This window comes from Sparus aurata, chromosome 21, assembly GCF_900880675.1.
Source record: "Sparus aurata chromosome 21, fSpaAur1.1, whole genome shotgun sequence".
NCBI lineage: Eukaryota > Metazoa > Chordata > Actinopteri > Spariformes > Sparidae > Sparus > Sparus aurata.
In genome coordinates, this window is record NC_044207.1 from 23,069,082 (window position 1) to 23,091,818 (window position 22,737).

At 42.4% G+C, this 22,737-nt stretch overlaps 1 protein-coding gene across 7 annotated transcripts in view; it reads right to left on the reverse strand.

Moving 5' to 3' along the window:
* pbx1a (pre-B-cell leukemia homeobox 1a) overlaps window positions 1-17,760 on the reverse strand; it is a 57,700-nt gene extending 39,940 nt beyond the window's left edge. For 3 of the 7 annotated variants that reach the window (XM_030403661.1, XM_030403664.1, XM_030403660.1), the window contains exons 1-2: window positions 16,995-17,758; window positions 16,134-16,207 (exon numbers count right to left, since the gene is read on the reverse strand). In XM_030403661.1, the coding sequence (XP_030259521.1) occupies window positions 16,134-16,207; window positions 16,995-17,179 (259 nt within the window). In that variant the 5' untranslated portion in view covers window positions 17,180-17,758. Of the gene's footprint in view, window positions 1-16,133; window positions 16,208-16,994 lie in introns of all 7 variants that reach the window. The other 4 variants (XR_003982210.1, XM_030403659.1, XM_030403663.1 and 1 more) reach the window with 3 other exon arrangements.
* Window positions 17,761-22,737: the final 4,977 nt, after the last annotated feature.

Below are 22,737 nucleotides of genomic sequence, written 5' to 3' on the forward strand. Positions count from 1 at the left end.
ACAACCTGCCAGGCGAAATGAAATTCCCATTATTTTTAATTAATCCCTAATTAAAATATATTACTCCACAGATTCCACAAATCTCTCTTAATATGCAAATGTGGCCAATTCAAGGATATTTACATATCATTAATTAAGGCAGGCACATTCTCTTAGTCTAATGAGCTGTGGCCTGGGTCTGCCAAGGAAAACTAAACGCCGGGCTCAGGAGTGAGTAAGCACAGCCACGGGGGGATGCCGGCTCTCTGTTGAGTCAGGACTATCAACCGTTAACGCCGGGTGAAATAGACAACAACAACTCTGCTCGGCTCGCAGGAGAAATCCACCCCGAAACACTCTAACATCATTAAAAACTGCCACCGGCGACGTAGCTTGCATCTTCTTCGCGCCTATCGCGCCAGGCGGTGTGTTTTTCTCGTTCCTGAGAATCAGCGGCCTAACGGGAGCGGATGTGACATCACACTGAGACGTTTCCTGCAGAACTACAAAGGGGTCCGACACGTTATCACTGTCACCACCACTATTGCTCTGCGAACGCCCTCCTTCGTTGGAGACTGTCGACACGACTTCTGAGGACAGAAGGAAGTCCGATGAGGTAAGCTGAGGTCAACGTCTCCCCCTCGTGTTTCCCCCGAAGCAACTCTGGAAAGTTCTTCTCATTCCACATTCCACCTGACAGCAACATACATAATCTGTAACAGTTTGTTCCACCGCTAAACTGAAGTTATATGATTATAACGATGATCCCATCTGCTACTCGGCTTGTCACGGCTGCACTGTTTTAACAATTAAAAAATATTCTTCATCTCTTCTGCATCATTTATTCACATTTTCCCCAAATCCTCGCAGACATGTTTGGTATCTTTGACAAGTTCGAGACCTCGGCTCGAACTGAAAATCATGTTTTGCGGGTTACAAGTGAGACTGGAGCTGGACTGTTCAGCTGGATGGGTAATTACAAAATGACATCACCTCATTAATCAAGGCTGCAATTAACGATTATTTTCACTGCCAATAAATCTGTCGATTATGTTCTTAATAAATCGATTACATGTTTAATTTAGTGAACCAGAATAGTCAGAAGATGGTCAGAAATCAGAGTTGACAAGATGACATCAATGTCTTTTTATTACTTCTTAATCAGTTTATTGTCTGCTGGAATTTGACAATTTTGACTACTTTTCTTTAAAAAAAAAAACCTACCCAAATCAATTAATCGATTATCAAAATAGTTGCCAATTAATCTAATAGCTGACAACCAATCGATTAATTATTGTAGCTCTATACGAAAGTCAGTTAAAATCACATAAAGGAACCAAATCTGATCGAGGAGATCAAAATTAAAGTAGCCTTATCATTTCAAGTTGTTGAAACTTTTTAGCTCTACTTTATTTACAGTGTACTCAAGTAATATTCAGAGCTACTTCTACAGTACTTTCAATATTGCTAATATCATAATTGTTTATTCCGCATGTCATTTATCATGACAGCTATATTTACTAGCTACTTTGCACATAAAGCTTTAACTAGCATGTTCAATGTAATACACTGTTACAGAATGTCAACGGTCAGACAGTCACAGGAAACCTTAAAGGGTCCTGAGATGATACATGTGATAAAAAAAGCTGCATAAATGTATATTCATGTATACCGATGCTTCACTAATCTATTCTGTGAAACACTGACCATGCCTTTAACGGTAACTAACGATTATTTACATCAATCAAAGTGAGATGTTTAGAGGAGAGAATCTCATCAGCAACATGTGTCGAAGGAAGAAGTCGTCACATTCTTCACTTTAAAGGTTACGAGCCGAGAAAGGCTGAGAACAAATTCAGTAGTACAGCAGCGTATAAATAAAATAGATAATATTAGCTCCCACTCGACCAGCTGCGACATTATATTGCTGCTTATGTATTTATGCACCAGCAACTGGAGTGGCACTCAGTAGAGCGCATACCTCCGCCGAGACCAAACAATCCCCTTTAATTCAATCGAGCCTTATCCAATGTCAAGTAAATCATCTTTAAATCGGCTTGATGCCGAATTTGGATTGTCCTCCAATCGTACTCGCTCATCATCACAGATACCAGCTGAATCTAAATCATCAGATCCTGAGAGAAATTAACAAAAATGTCAAGAAACGCTCTAGCTTGCATTGTTAAAGAAAGTTTAAGATCTGTGCTTTCTCGGACCAAAAGTTCTGTGGGTCAGTTCTGGGCCGAGACCCCCTCATCCATCCAAGTTTTGTGGAAATACATCCAGTGGTTTTTAAGGTAATTCTGCTGACAAACCAACCAACGGAACGAAAACATAAAAAACACACGTCCTTGTCAGAGGTAATGATAATCAAACAAAATATAAACTATAACAATACACTAACATAGAGTTTCTTTGTACTTCTAATTCTGTAAATGCATCCACTTTTCATTCTTGTAACATTTGTAATGTAGTATTAGTACAGGTGAAAGTACCTGATGGTGAATCCTCCCTTCAACTCTTGTTTTCAGTGCACATCACTGTAAGAGTAACAATTAATAATCTGCAGCTTCTCAATCATCAAAGTGAACAAGTGGAGTGCATCCCACCATCTTTGCATAGCTGCTACATTGATACTATTCATGAATATCGTGTTATATGAGGCGCTTTGAAGGAAAGTGAGGAAATGAGGGTGGGGGTGAGATGTACCTTGTCCATCTCCGTGTTCTCCCCTTTTTCCAGCTGCTCTAATTTGACACCTTGAGCACTGGAGGTGGGGGGGGAGGGGGAGGTAGGGTTAACTAGGTGGGGGAGTGCAAAGACACAGTGGAATTCATTAAGAATAGCAACCCTTGTCTCCCTTCAGCCTCCCTCCAACGCTAATGACATCAGAGGTTAGCGGGGAGCAGACCAGCCGCAAGATTGGAGGAGGAGGAGAGAAGAAGAAGAAGAAGAAGAAGGAGAAGAAGAAGAAAGAGAGAAAGGAAGTGGGGGCATCAAATATGTAATAATTAAAAGAAGTATTTTTTTCGACGGGAGCGTTGAATGGTTCCACATGCTGCAGCTTGTAGGCACGTTGCAGCGAGGCCTCGTTTCTGCATCCTTTTAACATTCACATGAAATGAAAGGTTTAAAAAAAAAAAAAAAAAAACTGCCATTTTGCCTCTGACAGTCCTAATGCACTATGATGACACACCAACAACCAACTGCAGACCTTCGAAAAACCCATTTAAGCCACACTTTGTAGGTTGGATGGAGTGCAATCAGACCTTTTTCAACATTGTGATTACTACGTAGTGGCACAGTAATCTGTGGCTGAGGAATTGGCTGGCTAATGGCAGTTTCACATCAGCCATCTATAGGGACCTTGCAGACAGGTAAAGTGGTAGTTCCAAGATATTGAAATGGCCAGTGCCACCTGGAATGAAAGGCCTTTAAAAAAAAAGTATTAAGAACTTGTTTTTTTTCGCTCTCTAGAAGCAGCGGCGCTGTGCGTAAGATGAGCAGCTTTATCTTTGCAGTCACTTAAAGCATCAAACACCTTGCTTCTCCCGCTCACAGCCACTCTGAAGCTTGATTTGAACCTGGAGGGAAAATGATTGAGGGGCGAGATAGAGAGAGAGAAAAAAAAAAAGGTTTCTGAAATCCCTGCTGAAACACTGTCCCGAGACCTTTCAAATGCTCATTTCCATTTATCCAGCAGTGGCATTTTTCATGACGTACTCTCTGGCAAACTATCTGACTCATAAATCCAATTCAAGCCTATTACTGAAGAACTTTTAAAGCTATCCTTCATTAATGTTAATGGGGTTTTTTAGTGGAGGCCAGTGGTGGTTAGGACTACATGGCTGCTTTCCCAAGCTTGTTTAACAGGCTCCAGACAGAGATGGATGCTCCTTGCAGTCCGATAGGCTCTCGGAGCCATCTATCACCCAGGAGGACCCACCCACAGAGCTGGCGTTCCATAACAAAGGGCAGCCAGGAAAGCTCCTGATTGACAGCTTTATGTGTGTGGTGGCTAGAGAAGAGACACGGTATCTGTTTCTGGCCTCGGCGCTGGCCCCCTCTCCGAAAATGAGTTGTGAAGAACAGAACAAAATAATGAGTGAGCGGGGGATCAATCAATATGCCGACACATGAGATAAATGAGAGAATCAAACACACACACACACACTCGCATAAAAAAACCAACAAAAAAAAACATCCCTAATGCTGCTGAGTAGGTACAAAACCAATCAGGCAAATGAAGCTGCCCGAGCAACGTAAACCGTGAATGGAGAGCAGTGTTAAGGCATAAACAGTTATTATCATAAAGATTATTACCCTCACACCTCCAGACTCGCTAATTAGCGCAATAAACAGCCATATTCTAAAATGTATGTGCAATAAAACCGGCTGCAACATGTAAATACAGATAGTGCGCGCACGCACGCGCGCCCGCACAGACACAAATAAAAAAGGATAACACACTGTTCCGCAGTCACTAAATTCCTGCTCCAAACATTAAAATCTGCACAAACACATGTACGAGCGTAAAGTGCTTTGCTGCTGCCACAGCTGTAATCATTTTACGAGAGGCCACAGTTCCTCTCGGGGCTCTATATATTCTTGAAATGCAGACAAAAAGGAAGAGAGAGGAGGTGGTGTGTGTGGGGGGGGTGGTGTTTCAGAAGAGACACACTAAATTTGGACAGTAAGTAGTATCACCCCGTCGGCGCGGTACACCGCACATTCGCAACGCCCCATTTAACCGCACACGGCGCTTCCCTCTACTGCCTTCATTTGCATACTTCAGCGGGGCCCTGACGGATGAAGACGGATGGGGCAAAATCAGCCTCACTGAAACAACTGTTTTATCAAGGTTAAACTATCCAAGAAGCTCTTAACCTCCGCGCCTTTATCACACTGCAGCTCTCCCAATATCAATCTATCAATATGATCTTATCAGCAGGGAGGGGAGCCGAAGACGCTCTTCATAAACTCAAGTAATAGGAACATAAAGGAATTTTATGTGTTTAGGGGAGGAGACTGCTAAACATGGTGCTGAAGGACATGTCCAATAAAACAGGCTACAAGGTGGTGCCAGCAAGCCAAATAAAATATAATAGAAGTAGGAGAAGAAGCTCGCCCGGAGGCGCGCGAGGCATGTGTGAAGTCATGAGGTCATCGTTTCAAATCTCACGAAACGAACGACTGGTGGGAGTGTGAATAAGAACGACTAATTGCAAGAGGCTCAAAGTGAACTTGACACAGACACACTGCTGCCTGAGTGAAGGTGCCTTTTATATAAAAGCAAAAAAAAATAAAAATAAACTGGACATCTGCCATTTTAACACCAAGCGTGCTGCACGTCTGCTCAGATTATCTTTATAGATAAAAGACGATACATACAGATCTCTCAGAAAAACTGCATCTAAATCTAGTTTGCATTATTATGATGAAAAAAGCTGATTGCAACATAGGTTATCTACACTTAATCTACGGTTAACTATGTGTCCTCATGTCATATGTTTTGGTAAAAATCCACTCATAGATCATCTTAGATCACTGAGTCAATACTCAAAAATTAAAAACCCCATTCTTCAATGCTATGACCACCTCCACCAATTGTATGTACCAGGCTGTAGGTGTCATCCCGCAGAACAAACTGTGCGGTGTATCGTGATGTAATGCTCGGCAGCATATCCATATCAAATCGGCATCATGATTTGAAGATATGTATACATCTTTATACTACAGACTGTTGTGATTTCAATATGTCTGCAAAATATTCGACAAGAGTTCCTCGAATGAGGTCATGAAACACTTGTGACAACGACAAGTTACAGACGCAGGATGTTTTTCTGTTTAACAATAAAATGTATCATCCAAAATGACATAAGTGCAGTATAACAGCAAACTTCACAGAAAATGTATTAATTATAAATTACCACATGTATCTTTTTCTGCATTACGATCTCTTAAAAGGGAGTTTTCATATTTTCTGATCGGTTGATAATATCAGCAAACCAATATATCATTCGGACTCTACTTGATATAGAAAGTAGACTAAGTAATTAGGTGTACATTAAAGAGATGACATTTTCTGACTGTTCTTCCTTTACCCATTTAGCCATTATATACGCGTCACTGATGATTATGTATCACAAATCAAATTGTGGTAAAATTGTGTGACAGTACAAAAGGTTATCGCAAGACTTTTTTCGCAATATCGATATCGCGATTTCAAAATATCGAGATATATATTGTGTATCGTGATCCAGGCTGAATACGTTTGCGCTCCTAATGACCGAACAAACAGATGATGACATCTGACTTAAAACATGTGCGTCGTTTTTACATTCTGCATTTGGCTACTTATTGAGTTTGGGCGAGGATGACATTTTTTTAAGTAAATTCTGTTTTGTTTTTGTTTTTTGGGGGGATTTGGAAGTGATGAGTGAGAGAGGACAAATCGTGTATACAAAGATTAATCGATCTCATTTTATACTTACTGTAGAATGAGAGTTGTGTTCCTGGTCTTCCTGTGGTGAGCACAGTAAAATACAGCAGTTGATCACTTCAACTAATTGTACCTCCAGGCGCAGGCGACCACACAGTACATCCTTATGTTTGTGTTGATGTTCAAATCGTAACAAGAAAGTTCTTCACAAAACTTCACGCGAAAATGAAAAATTAAACTCAGCCGCCTCCCTGTCCAACCTCACGCTTAATCTTCGTCAGTGGGTTACTGCCTATTCACACATTCACACACACATACGGCACATATACACACATTAACATACTGAGTGATTACAGGGGGATATAATCCGGCATAAAATTGAAGATAAAAAATGACAGCAATAAACAGAATTTAAAAAATTGGACCGTGCTTTGGAGAGGATTCCTGCATTTTCTTATTATCTTAAAATAGCGTTTTTGTTCATTTGTCTGTATTCATTCGGTAAATAAATCATACATTAGAGAAATAAGTCTTCTTCAAAAAATGGCCTCTAAAGACATCTCTGACACAATGGCAGCAAAAAACCTACAGCCATTCTTGCATGGCACTAGAATTTTATAGTGTTTAAGCTCTGAGAGCGCCAGCAATCGCACACCTGATATCTAAAAAGGGATATAAATACACCAATAACAGTGCTGAGCAGTGACATTTTCTTTCATTCTGACACTATACATTCATCCACGATGGCGTTTCTGGACACAATGTTAAGAGCATAACGGCATTACTATCACACAAAAAGACAAACGGTTAATAACGTACATTTGTGCACATAAACCGACACGTAGACACAAATCATAAGAGCAAACTACGTCCTAACTTTTGATCTCTGAAGGGTAAAAACTCTGTTAAAAGTGGCTCGGTAATAAATGAACAGAAGTATATAATTTGCTGATTATGCTCAAGTAGAAAAAAGAAAATGACAGCAATTAACATAATTTCAGTTGGAGTTAACTGTCCAGAACTAACACCGCCAAAGGCAAGCTGGCAGACAGACGGCAGAGAGGAAACCCACAGCTTTCGCTCTTTGGGTTCGGATACTGAGATCTACAGCAGAGGGAACCAGCGAGGAGGCATCGGCGTGTTATCAATCCTCATTGTTGTTACTGTGAGAAATAGTTTGCATATTTCACCTTGTTAGGTGCCAGAAATTAGACTTTACTTTCAAATGTGGCTCGTTTTCACACTGAAAGACATCATAGTTGAATGAATAATCTAGAATTTCCATAATGCATCAGCTAACAACAACTCAAACCAACTTAGAGCTGCAGCAATTTATCAAGGAATCATTAAAGGGTTGTCAACTAAGATATTTATCATCAGCTATTTTGATATTAGATTAATTGGTTCGAGTAATTTGATTGTTGCAGCCTCTTATACGTACATATTTTCTGGTTTACTGAATATCTTCATGCTGTGGACACAGCAAGACATTTTAGGACGTCATCGTGGTCTTTGGGAAACACCAGTTGCAATTTTGCTCCATTTTATGGACCAAACAACTAATCGATTAGATCAATCAAATTAATCAACAATGAAAATAACCGGCAGTTGCAGCCCTAGTTGAGAAGAAGTAAATCCTGATCCAGTTTTAGTTTAATGAGTTACAATAACATAACTGATTCACTGATTTCTTTTTTAATCTACTGGTTCGCACCCACATGGCAGTTTTTACTTGCTGCCTGTTTTTCTTATACAATATACATCGACATTATAGCGAGTTTTGTGGGGTTTTTTGTCTCTATTATTCCACACTGAGGGTTTCCCTTTTTGACTCAATGCGTCACTACCTCAGGAGCTCATTTAAGGGCCCTTATCTGCCTCTCTGAGATGGTCTTTTCTGGTGCCAGGCAGTCAGGCCAAGTGCTGACCTCTGCTAACGCTCGCGCTCTCGCCCCACTGTGCTAAACGCTACCTGTGGTGTCACATCTGCCCCCGGGAAGTGATCCAAAACTGCAGCACCCCGCGTCTCTATAGAGATTCCCCACGGAATTAGCAGCACCAATCCCGAGAGACAGCCTGCCTGCCTATTTCTGCCCCCCCCAACACACACACACACACACACACACACACACACACACAGAAGCAGTAGATACCACACACCACAGTGAAGATTGCCAGCGTGAGGCTGTTTGATTTTGCAGCCACAAAAACAACTCTTTGTGTGGCTAAATTTATCATCGCTCTCCGCCACAGTATTTGTGTCTTTTCTCTACAGTTCGGTATCTCTTCTCTCTCTTTTTCTCTCCGACTGTGTGTGTGTGTGTGTGTGTGTGTGTGTGTGTGTGTGTGTCTCTGCATTGTTCTTTGTCTGCGCCTTTCCTTCCAGTGAAGGTGCCGAGGTTACCAAGGCTCATCTGTGGCCCCTTTGTCTCTCACAGCAACAGCAAGGTTTATTAACATAAATTAGAATAGCTCACCGAGAGAGTACCTTGTCGCTATGCGTTACCCAAGGCAACCTCTCCTCCACTCTCAATCCACCTGAGCGTGTGTGTGTCTGTGCATGTGTGTGTGTCTGTGCATGTGTGTGAAATAAAGAAAGAGAGAGCGAGAGAGAGAGAGCGAGAAAGAGAGAGAGAGCGAGAGAGCGAGCACACTCCCCTGCATCTAAATGTGAAAGTACTCTGAAACGAGGGAGACACATCCACACCCATCTCTCCCCCTGTCCTGATTAAAATAAATGGTGCTATCTGCACTGCATGACTCACTACACCATGGCATTACTATCAGTAATTGAAACATCCAATCACTACTGAGCCATCAGCCTCACTGCTCTTCCCCATCTGACTTTGTGGCACCTGATTGAACACCCCACTGTATGGGAAGTAATACAGGATATGCCTACCAGTTTATATGAAGAAATGCTGAGGACAGGAGCAGAGATGCTGCATCAACCAGGGTGCAAGTCATGTCTTTTTACGATGATACCTTTGCCTAAATGTATATGTGTCTGTGGGATATAGTTGAATACACTGTTTGTACTTTCTGCCACTAGGGGGTCGACCGAAACAATAACGAAAGAAGTATTTTGACGACGTTAAGTTGTTGTCTTCGATGTTAAACAAGAAAACCTACCTACGTAACTCAGACAAGGTAATGTATCAAAAAGTTTTATTCACGTATTTAGTCACGATCGCCGACATCCTTAGTCACTATCTAACACAGGGTTTCCATTATCCGGTAACTACCATTTTGTTTACACAAAGTTCAACATATTTGAATCTCTCCAGTGATAAAATGTATTTAAGGTTGTATAAGCAGTTCTGGAGAAAATATTCAATTGTGGACACAAGAGCTGAACAGTTAATTAACATTATCATAATCGCAACACAGCCAAGTGAAATACCCATCTCGAAGGGCTGCAATTTCTTTGTTGAATGTAAAATGTGTCACAACATAACATTATACATGAAGCGCTGTGCTGCTACATGAGCTGTGTTAACACAAACAATATTTCTTAATTCTAAATGAAGAGATCAGTTCAGGCACTGGTGTTTACATACAACGATTTCACTTAAATCTTTTTGAACCACAAAACATCAACTGATAACAAATAGCTTTAACTACATTGACATAATGTTACAACCCCACTTTTGTGTGGTTTCTATTGCTGTGGTGGTCACGACGGTGAGGAGGAGGATTTAAAAAACAAAATCATGGGGGACATATTTGCAAATCGGTGGGCGCTCCTAGGTACAACATTTAGTCGCACTTTCTCTGAAAATGGATCAGAATGTGACGACATAGTCGCAGTCTTGAGCCCAGATATGGTGTTTTCTTGTGTTTACCACTGAAGTAAAAGCAACTAGCACTATTACATTTACTACAAATTCAGTTTTTTTCTGGGTTTGAACATTGCTGGACACATCTGGGATTATACAGATTAAAAGAAGCAAAGGTGTGGTTGTTTTAAACATTCTAATGCTGAAATCTAGCATATTATACCTTTAAGTGTGTGTGTGTGTGTGTGTGTGTGTGTCCCACTCAGCATCCTAAGCAGATATCCGGGGAGAGTCGGGTAGCCTCATTGATTGGTGTTGATTCCATCTGGGCAGCGAGCAGCGACTGACAGTGGATCTAAGCCGCTGCGAAAGGCAACCATTAATCTTGGTCCCGTTTAAGCAGCATGTATTAATTTATGTCATTTTTACTAAGTCAGCCAGGGAAGAGCGCTTGCCATTTTATGTTTGACTGTTCATCGAAGTCAGGGGGGTTCCTTTGTACAACCCCAGCATGCTGCCAACACGCCACTTACATCGTAGTGGCAGGGTGCCAGAGAAATGAGATCCCACACCTCGAATTAAAGGTTATCAACTGGCAGGGCAACCACCTCCATCAAAGAGCCCAAGAGTGTGCGAGTTACATTTTTTTATCGTATGAAAGTCAAACAGAGGAGGGGAAAGAAGGCGACGTGTAACCAAACAGATTTATGAAAAAAAACACTGTGTAATTCAGAGGTAGTTGTAGCACACAGTTGGAGCCCCATGAACATATCAGTAATAAGATCTGCAGGTGTTTCAACGGCAACAATATGAGGATATACGCGTCCGGCGGTCCTACTGCGTGAAGCAATTCCTCGAGACTGCGGAAAATCCAATCAAATCCAAACAGCACCAATAAGAAAAACAATGGCTGAGGCAATTGCAACTGCAATAATGTCACCAGAGCTGTTTTGTAGACACTAAAAGCTGCTCCAGAGACAAACATCTGATAAAAAAGAAACTCCACTCTGCCACAGAGCAAATTTCCTCTCTAAAGCAATTTTATATTCGATAAGTGGGAAGGCATTCTTAGCGTAATGGATCCGAATATGATCTCTGTCAGAAAACTAAGAACACAGCCTTTGTATAAAAGCCCCGGTTTGTAGGATGGCCAGAACTGCTGCATCAGATAACCAGACTGAGGAGTGACGGAAACAAACTATAGATAGAGATGCGTTCACATTCCTCGAGGAGGTGAGCCGACGGATCTCTGTTCCTCTGTCCTTTCCTGCTGCTTCCCATGAAGGTGAAACGTGGGAAAAATGGATGCAGAGGAAAAAATAGTCCTCTGAACTACTTACTCTCATGTACGTCAACATATTTAATTTGGTTGGAGGCTTTAAAGAGACAGAAAATAGCTGCTGTGACTGCCAAAACCTACCTATGGCCTCACAAACACAGACAAACACACACACACACTCCCTCGCCATACGTCGACACACAGAATATGACCATTCCACAGCCAGATCTGTTATCACGGCTAATTACTACTCCCACCTCAGATATACAGGGCTGTAATTAGCCTCTTAAAACATGATTAACATGTCTCAATTAAGCCAGTCAACATTTGCATAATATATTAGCCGTCCTAATTGCGAGTGAGTTTACATCAGAGGACAGGGAACAGCAAAAAAAAAAAAAAAGAAAAATACACGCTGTTGCTTCTGTAGTGCTCTGATAGTGGAGCGAGTGTAAACATGAATACAGAGGAAATGTCAGTGGTTAGAGTGGAATCCAGACTATTTATGTTCAAAAGATAAACTCAGAATCACCACATCTCTGCTCAGAAGACTCGTAAAAAATATATTGCATGTTTGTTATTATTCACTTAGAGGAACGTTTCTGGTTAAGTGGAGGAAGAGTTTCCTATAAACTCGCAAATCAAAGCCCGGCAACATTTTCCCAGGAAAAAAACTTCAGGTTCCTTTTTTGAAGTTATTTATTTGAAGTCATTTATGGGGGAGAACAGACAGAGTCCTGTTCGGCCTTATTTCCGTGGAAACTAAAACATGGGGGGATAAACTGCTGCTTCGGCACTTCCAAGTCGGGGACAGATATACAGTCTCCCAGCTAGCGCGGGGAAAAACCAAGGACATAGCCATTAGTTTCAGGACAGCGCCACATTGGAGACTAATGCCTCCATCTGTCACTGGAGATGAGAGGAGAGTAACAAAGAGAGGCAACACTAACCCCTGAACTCATCATGGACAGCCATGTCAATTAAATACTGAAAAACAGCAGCACTGGGAGCCATAGTGACCAGTCTATCCACTGCTTCATGGGAGCCCGACTAGCACCTCCGTCAACGTTTAATGTTAATGTCGCAAAATATACCATAAATTGTAATTTGACACTTTATCACCTTACCGTTTTTTTTTTTTTTTTTCAGGCCTACCGACTACAGCGTTGCATTAACGGATTAGTGAGCTGTCAAATGAATTCACAGCTACTTTAAAGTGGCACTATGTAGCTGTGGAGAAGAAATACAAACCCAGGCATGTTTCTATTTACAACATAATAATGAGGTAATAATAAAAACTCAGAAAATATGTTGTTTTTTTTCCATGCAAAACAAGCCGGAAAATAACAGCCACAGGACACTGTTTGAAGAGGGAAAGGTGACAAATAGTAAAACAGCATGAAATTGTCCTTTAAGGTGAGTTTGTCAGTCGCTGCTTTAAGGCCAGTATGTTTATTCATCCATGAAAACAAAGAGTTTTGTTAATTTAGTTTGCTTGGGCACCAAAACAAAATCAGTCAAAGTTCTTTCACTTCCGATTAAAATTTCTTCACTACAAAATAAAGACGCATTTTGTTTTTCCAGCTCCTCCAGTGTGACGATCCACTGCTTCTCTCTGGTTTCTGTCACTGCACAATACAACAATCTTTGCATTTTTCGGGCTGCTGATCGGATAAAATGAGACATCTGAAGGTGCGACCGTGACCGTTTTTTTTCCACCTTCTTCAAACACAATCACTCATTCAAACAAGAATGTAATCAGATGAATTAATAATGAATACATCTGTTGGCTGCAGCCCGTCTTCAAACGTCGCACTTTAACGATGAAAAAAACACTTAAAAGTGACCGGATCAACACCGTCGTGAGTATCTGAAACCTGTGTACACGTCTAATTAGCAGTTAGCGGGGACCGACTGATTCAGCAGGTCTCCAGCTTTGATAAGTTCAAGCGGTGTAATGCATTATCCGTCTGATCACATTAGTCATGCAGGAGCTCTCCATCTGACCCGAGCCTGCGAGGGGGTAATGTGAGGCTGCTGACACAGAGTGGCCTGACGAAACAGTCCCATGCAGGCCCACAGATAGAGAGACACAGAGGAGAGAGAGAGAGCGAGAGAGAGAGGGAGAGGGAGAGGGAGAGGGCCTGAAATCTGACACCCAGAAACACTGACTTGGTGTCTGGCTTCTCTTACTTAGTCAACCTGTACGTGCCAGCTTCCATCGGCGTAATGGTTCCACACAAACAAAGACGCTCTCCAAAAACTCTCCTCGCAGGATGTGAAGCAAACACAGGAAAACTAATGCTAAGTGCTCTCAGGAACTGTAGAAACAATGATGACAGTTTAAAAAAGAGAAAGGAAAAAAAAAGAAGTGGGGGCCGGCAGTCGGAGACGTGGGGGTGGGGGTGGGGGGCAAAACATTTTCGTGAAACACAACACCGGCGGCCGAAAGGAACGTCTGTGAGAGGTAACACAAGCCTCCGCCGTTCGCTTCTCATAACCCAGCATGCAAACCCGAGCTTGTTTAAGCTTGCTAAATACTCTCCCGGCGCGACACGAGGCTCGACCCCAGCACAAATATACAGGCAGAGGGGTGGGGTGGGGTCATCAGTTAAGGCCTGCTCTGTCCGCTATTGGCATGCACTCCCGCCTTGTTTGTCAGCTGCTTGCCAATGGACACCTCGCTGCTGCAATGTCCCGTATTACCGCTGTCAACACTCACACGCCCGCGATATTCCACGAAGAGAGGACGCACATGTGAATAACTACATGCAACACATGATATACGATCTCGAGAAATGTTTCCTCCCTTCGGCAAAAGGTCGAGGCGAGGGGCTGCTTCGGAGCCCGAGCCGCCGTGCTCGTCTCCTCCTTGCTAAAAGACACTCTGACTGCAACAATGTAGGAAAGCGGGGAGAAGCTGACTCTTTATAAAGAATATAAAAAAGGACCTGACAAATTACAGGCTGTACTCGGTGCGCATACACTGCACTCAGCACATTTGGCTGTAAATGCCATGGTGAAGGTTTGAGTCATTTTCTCTGTCACTGCAGTGAAAGGATTTTCAGTTTCGTCTGCACAAACCTCCTATGGGCGAAGATGAGCCGCAGCTCAGCTCTTCAAACGCAGACAGGGAGGACACAAGCGAGGCAGCCATTAAGTCTCGATTCTCACTCGAATTGTTTTGGGGGTTATTCTTAAACTTTTAAATGCCCTTCTGTCCGTTCGCCAAAAACAATGCAGTCCGTTTAGAGCGTGCTGATTGGTGGGGTTTTTTGGAAGCACGTTTTTCAGCCACGCTTCGGGTGAAAATAACCAAATCAATAGATTTTCTTTTTTCAGAAGAGATAAAATATAAACTGCGTTGAATTATGCTCATTTCCAAACTTGGTCCTGAACCGAGAGGGAAGAGAATTCGCAGGCCGAGGAGGTGGAGGAGGGGGGGGGGGGGGAGCCTCTCTCTCGTCAGGAGCTCTGTGAAATGCCGGTTGCCAAGAACGGTGGGAAGAGAGGAGAGGCAGGGGGGAAAAGCCAGGAAAAGGTCCAAGTCACTTTGTTCTTCTTTTTGGAAACGAACTCTGGTTGAACCCAGGGAGACGCCAGACAGTTTACAAAGAGCCAGGCATTACTCTCTCACTTTTCCAAGCCTTGCAATTTAGAAACAGGGCCCCAGCCTACTATAGCTTCCTCCTCACAGAGCACACTCTTTAACCTTTTGTGAATTCTGGTGAAATTCCCAAAGTGTCTGCTGCTTCCTTCTACTTCCTTTTTTTTTTTTTTTTTGCAAAAACCTGTGCCAAACTCTGACTCACACGTATGAAATGTCGGCGAATAACAGTTCATGTTAAAAAAAAACCAAGGAGAAAGCGGTATCGCCTCCAACGTGAGCCCCTATTGTTTGTTTTCACCTGTCATGGCTGTGAATGCAGCGACGGCCGGACAAAGTGACGAGGCTTCTCTTCAATAACCTCAAAGACAGCTTCAAAGTTGTGTTTCGCAGATAAGGTTATATTGGATCTTTTGTTTTATTTCCTCCCCTTCGAACAAAAAAAAAGGCTGCCTGTTTCGACGGCGCCCCGCCACCTCCCTCGGAGAACATTCGCAGGCTTTCATCGTGTGAGCCCCTCTTCTGTTTTAATCTGCCGTTAAAGCAGAGTAATAATTCACACATTCCTTTTCATGACTTTGACCCCCTCGTTGCAAACATAAACAGAAAAATCCCTCTGACCTGCCTCGGCGTTTTTAAAACAGCTCGCTTTTCGGGCCAAGGAAAACAGACAGAGAGGGGTGAGAAAAGCCCAGCCCCCTGAAAAGGCCCGAACGTCGGCATGAAAACACTCCAGCCCAGTGACAGCACCTCATCTGGGGCCAGTGGTGTTCACATGCAGGGTGTGTGACGTTTGTCAGCGAGAGAACCATCAGGGAGTCACAAATCATTAAAGGGAAAAAGAGAGGGGGGGGGGGGGACATCATAGCGATCTGCGCTTTGTACGAATAAATCTACATTCTTTACGGAGAGGTTGTGAAAAATAAAAGAAACATAAAGTGATGCTCAGGGACGAGAGACCATAAAAATAACAGACAACCATCTCATCGACGAGACGAGGGGAAAGAAACCCAGCAGACAAAAGAAAGTATAGAAAACAGAACTCACCTGTTTTCTCCTTTATTTCACACAAGACGTTGAAGAGGGCAGGTTTCATTCTGTGGCAGTTCAGTGCATGTTTCCTACGGAGATGGACAGGACACCACTTTGCATCAGCACTCAAACAAGTGGCAACAGCAACAAAGCCACGTCAATCTTATAGAAATGTCACTGAATCCCCCACGAGATGCTGTATCACAGTGTGCTTTTAAATGTTCCGCATTTGTGTCACATCAAAACAAAACCTTCACAGACAAATTGCCATGTTTTTTTTTCTAATTACAGCAACACAATCCTGCATGTGACACCACAACTGTGACATGCCTCAAACGCAAACTCCACGTCCTATGTTTCATTATGAGTCGTGATACCTACAGAAGGGATCCGCAACACGTTTTATCATTACAGCAACGGGATTAACAATGTTAAGCTCCTGTTGTAAAAGGGAAGCAAGAAGTGTGTGCGAAACTGCTTCCGAGGTGTGCAGACAAATAAAGCTCCCTCGGCAGATCGTCCCCCGAAATTTGCAATGATCAGACGTTAATTAAATAGTTTGGATTGCAAATATTAACTCCAAAGTTGTTCCGGAATGATCGAATGCGAAGTTTTTTTTGCGGGTGCTTTTTCGTCGCTTTTCGCGCAGTCACGGCACTTCGGTGGGCGTAATTGCTCTCATTTAGGAGGCTGTCTTGATATAAACCAGTGTTATTATCTCCCCCCCTCCTCCTCCTCCATCACCAAATAACGCTGCTTTAATATTGCCGCTCTCCGATTATTAATACAAGTGTGTTTTTTTTGTTTATTTTTTTTTTGTTTGTCTGTGTGTGTGTGTGTGTGTGTGTGTGTCTGTGTGTGTCTTCGCAGCCTCACCTCGCCTGTGCTTCGTCTAAGCTTTGGTCTGTGATGGTCATTATTTGCTGTAATATGTCTCCGATGTCCTGCTTCCTTCCCTCTCCGTCCGTCCCCGCCGTGCCATCCTGCATATGCTGCGCCAGGCCGGGGTGTCCGGCCATGCCTACCCCGTGGGAGTGCATCAACCGCGGCTGCTCGTCCATCCTTTTTTTGACCACGGTTCCCCTGCTCGCCTCGCCTCTCCCAACTTTTAAAAATTATTTTTTTTTTTGTTATGATATCAAGAAAAAAAAAAGGCGGCGGGAGAGGGGGCAGGAAAAAAAATAAAGAAGGGGAAGAAAAAAATATCCTCGGAAATTCCTCTGGATTCCTCTGCGTCTCTCTCTCCCTCCTCTCTCCTCTCTCTCTCTCAGCACCGACACTCCTCCTTTTTTCCTTGGTAAGATTTTCTGGATTTGGGAGGAGGGAGACTGACAAACCCTCTCTCTGCGCTCTCTCTCTCTCTCTCTCTCTCGGTGTCTCTCCCAGCTGGTTTTAGGTGAAATCTGATCTGAATCGCTGCTTTTGGCTTTGGCCACTCCTGCAACCGCTACTGTAGGGAAGGAGAAAGAAGAAGGAGGAGGAGGAGGAGAAGAAGAAGAGGAAGAGGAAGAGAAAAAAGACACAGGGTTGAACATTAAAGGCTCCTAATCTGATTAAAAGTGGAGCGCGCTGAGCTCCTCTTATGAAACCTCCGGCACACTCGACAGCTTGACGCGCTACAAAAAAAAAAAAAAAAAAGCAACCCAAAAAAGAAAAAAGAAATACGCGCTAAAAGACTCAACTTGCCTGTGGAAGAGGGTTTTGTTTGGCCACAAAGTAAAACCACCAACTGTTATTGTTTCGCGTATGTCTGGTAACTGACTCATAATCAGAGTATGGATGGGAAAGCCTCCGCCCCCCTCGAGCCACGATTGGAGAAGAGGGCGCGCGCAAGTCCCACCTCGGTTCCTCTCCGAGCACGTCAATCATCCCTCCTCGAGGAAGGTGGGACACTGTAATAAACATAAAGAGATGTGACCGGACCGGGTGGCCACACGGTGATGGATAGAGAGTGAATATGTAGCCTAATAAATAATTGTGAGTGGCAGTGGAGCTCTGACCCAACAGGACAGCATGGCGGTGCTCGGGGGAGAGACGCGCTGTCACCCCCCGACTATATATTTCACCGCTGAATATTTACATCCGTGTAATCAGTCAAAGGAATAATAAATCAAGATGAATTTATTGGAACGTGCAGCAGTTTGTGGGGAGTGCTTTTACAAGCCCTGTGTTGTCACACGGGGCACCACAACAGTTGTTGTAACGAATGTACCGAGCCAGCCTTACGTTTAAACGTCCGGACACTCCTTCAGTCGTCACATTTATAAGTATATATAATTTTCATTAGTCAAAATGAATCAGCAGTTATAAAGGACGAGTCTTAAAGTTATACGTCGCCATCTGTCCGTACTCTGCGTTCATATTGTCTGTGTCCCTGCGCATTTTCTGAAATCTTATGGATAAGCACTAGTGGAGCAGTACCATTGGTAGCCATGTGGGGGGGCAGTGTAGCCAATAGTTCAAGAAAGACTCTACCACTGGACGAGAGGATGAACTTTTAAAAAAGGCGGGAAGAGTGGCGTGTTTTCAAGCAAGTTTCCACGTTGGCCAGTTACATCATCACGTGATGCACACATGCACACACTCTTTCCCCATGAGCTTACATTGTGAAAGAATTGTCTGTAAAAGAGTGGATACATTTATTTTTAAGTCACAACTCCTGGGAAATGACTTGTTTCACTGTCATAACTGGAGCCATTATTAGCCTGTTAGCCTGCTTTGTCTGTTGGAGGTCCATGTGGCGCCATCTTGTGGTTGATTTACTTGAGACCCGTACCAACATGAAGGACACATGGAACCATGTTGGCAGCGACAGTTTTTGAAACAGACGTCTCTATTTTAGTCCACAAAGGGAGCATAAATGAGCGTTTACAAGCCTTTCAAGCTGCCTGAAATCTACCCGTCCTCCATTATCATCGCTGTTTTAGGCTAGCTGCGTGAGACAACGTTAGCCGCTACTAGCATAGCATACCTTAAAGATATCCAGGAGTATTCTGGGGACGTCACCAGTTCTGGAACCCAATTCATGCAAGGTATCATGTCGGCTAGGAGTGAGGTGGATAGTAGCTGTGTAGTCACCTTATCGCAAATATTTCCAACAATGTTCATATCCAGAGAAATCTGCATTTTATTTGGTCGCTTCTTGCTATAACCTCCAGGGAAACATCAGATGATATGCTGGAGAGTGAGGAAGGACATGACTAGAATTAATGTTAATAAAACTTAAATACATTACCCTCCTCTTTGAACATTTCTGCCTGAGTCTTGAAGACAGACTTTTAACAACAATGTTGGTTCAACAATACAGACAACAACTCCCATCAAGGTGTTCTTATTGTTTCAATAAAGAGGCCTCTACCAGCAGAAGTTTCATACTGTGCGGTTAATCTCAAACTGAACTGTCGGGGGTTGAGTGTCCTTCGTCGGTAATGTAGGCACCAGGTTTTGACAAAAAAATTATCGGAATGAACCGAACCAAAACAGTCCAGCAGAGGTGAAGTGCTAAAATCAGTCAACTCCTCCACGAGCCAATGAGCAAACTGCCAAATTTCACCACTTTCGTCTGATTAAATGTGAATATCTGCATGTTTTCTATGTCTACAGTGGCAATAAAAAGAGACATTTGTTGTTCTTTTTCACTGCTGTTTCTGTCAAAACAAGCAATTTCAATATGTCAACGAGGGCTTTGGGAAATTGTCACAAGGGCTAATCAATAATGAAAATAATTGCTTGTTGCAGACCTAAACCAGACCTTTATTCAGATATCTTACCACTCTCTGCATTGGACATGTAATATTTGTCTTTGCATGCCATTTATCTCCCATCAAAACACATAAAGAAATTATGAATGATGATATGTGTATGCTGCAGTTCTGTCCCTCAGAGTCTCGGCTGCGCTACATCCAAATGCTTCCTTCCCCTCTTTTACTGGCTGGACAGAAATCGATCAGTCAGTTTTCTCATTACGTGCTGAATAGGGAGGTAGGGCAGTAATTGTCACAAGGGGCAGGGTGAGGTTGAGGGTAGTGGTGGTGATAATGTCTGACACTCAGGAGCTGCAAGACTGCACAGCACAGCCCTGAAATGGAAGTCTGCAGTCCAACAGCCATTCTGCTTGATTTTATTCCCTATTTAACAGGGTCATAATGACGGAGGATTATCTTTGTGTTGTAGACCTTACAAAGGCTATGATGGGTTCAGTCGTAAACACTCATGCTCCAAAAACGAATACAAATATCCAGAAGGCATGACAAATATAAGGTTTTTCTACAAAACAATGAGTATTTAGTCAAACTCTGGTGTCAGGTTGGTCCTTCAAATCCCGATCCATACCTCCCACACATCAGTCTTCTTAGGTCTGATTTAAAAATCAAAGGCTGCATTGATTAGTGTGAAATATGATCTGAAGAGCTCATTCTTCGTGCTTTAAATTCAAATTTATTCCACTATAAGCCAATAGACAGAAATGACCTTATTGCTTGTGTGGTTTGCTTTTGGGAAAGTAAACTCTGAATAGAATAAATAAGATCCTTGTTTGTGGTTCTGATTGCTGCATTTTACAAAAAGCGGCATTTGCAGCCGTAATGAGGGGAGAAAAATAAAAATCATCTGACATTGCATATTTTCCCTCCATTAAAACCGAATGTGTTGTTGCAGCATTAATAATCCTGCAAAAAAAAAAAATGGAGTAAGTGGGATTTGATTATAATTGCAAATGAATTCTGATGTAGAAATATTCTTATAAATAGTAGATGCTTTTCTCCTGAAGTTGCAGCAGAGTTTGTTTTTCAGAGGCTAAAAATGTTAATGCCAAGCGTGTCGGTATTCCCAGCAGAAATATGAACTAGTTGAATATGTTGAGTTGTGTTTACCATCATCCGGTGAGGCTGCTCTGATAAATATGGAACGAGACAGAATGTACCGTAGATTATCATACATTTGTGAGTGGGAAATGGCAGGATTTGTCTCAAGTTTGAGCCAAAACTTAAATAAGGAAACTCCTTATATAGTCTGTTTGGATGGTTTCTACTGAATGAGAAGACTGGGGATCCATATTTGGTAACACTTGAATTTAACCTTCTTCCTTCACTATAATTACCGCTACCTGCTGCTACCTCTAGCTGTCCTTAGCTAGTCAGCTCAGTTAGCAGTCCAGCTAGGTGTTCGGACTGGGAGCTCAGGGGCCAGGGGACTGTTCATGGTGTTTACATCACTCGCACAGGAGCTTTGGGCAGGACAGGTGGGGGCTAGCATGCTAATTAGCATGCTAACTCTATAAGATATCTCTGCAACACAATACACAGGCATTATAATATCAAAACTACAAATGATCTACATTCTGTAGATTTATTTACATTTTCAACAAAAATTCTTACATATCGCCCCTTCGACATTAATTAGCTGTTCACATTTGAACTGATAGCCTACCGGTAGCTGGAATTCAGTACTGGCTCCCAACACCATCTTTTATTTTAGTATTTAAGTCTCTGTAAAAACAAAAATGTCATTTCAGTGGTAAGTTGCTTCAAAGGAGGAAGCTGTTCAAAAACCTGGAAGCGGCTGGAAAAAGAGTTTTTTCCCTGCACTGTGCAATTCACATACTATTATTTTCATACTAAGGTCTCTGACATACGCAGAAACCTCTTGTATTGTTTTAGCGTACTGAAAAGCATGTTGGTAAGGAATTTCGAATGCAGCAAGGGCGGATGAAAAAAAGAACAATTATCTCCAACAGCGACATCACCAAATAGCTTATTAGTTACACAAAGATGTCAATAATGATGCTTTGTAATTTGACTTTCTAAGAACAATCACAGCTACGGTACAGGCATGCTAACATTAGCTGGGGCTGCTGCAGTGAACCTGGATTCCAGGCTATCAAACACGGTACGCTCTTCAGCTTTAAGATATAACAAAATATAAATGATATAATATAAAATATGCTCTCTCTGTTGTTATTTTGTGTCCTCTCCCTCTACAATGTTGCTCTAAAGATTCTCTTTCAGGTGCCAACATTTGGCAACATTTGATTTTAGCGTGAATCGGTGCTCAGTTGTAACAATGTAAATCAGTTGATACCCTTAAAAGTATCAAGTTGTGTACCCAACCCTAATTCCTATTTAAGAAATGGTTTTTAACACAGTTTAATCAAGTTGAAACCAAAATTTAAGAACACACTTTGATATATTTATTAACTTCACATGTGTGCATATCATAGCATATATTAATTGTAAAGTGTTATATTATCAAGCATTCATTACCTATGTATGGATGCTTTATAAGTTGCTTTAATAATTAATCAACCCCTCCAATGTCCTTATGTCTGCTACAACATTGTTTAATAGGCTGCTTAGAAATGCTCGCGCTGGCAGATATCTCATGATCAAACCATGCAAACCCACCCTCAATATTCCAAGCTTCACAACAAACTCATGCTGACTCCACAGCACATGTTCTCCTATCTGGACCAGGGTCAAACAACTCCTCCCAGAGAGAGAGCTGCAGGTCAGAGCAGGGTAAGTTATGTATGAGCTAGGAGCACACCGAGAGAGAAAGCAGCAACTGCATGGCACATCTCTCCAGGAAGTAACCTTGATGAAAAATTCAGTTGTTTGCAGCT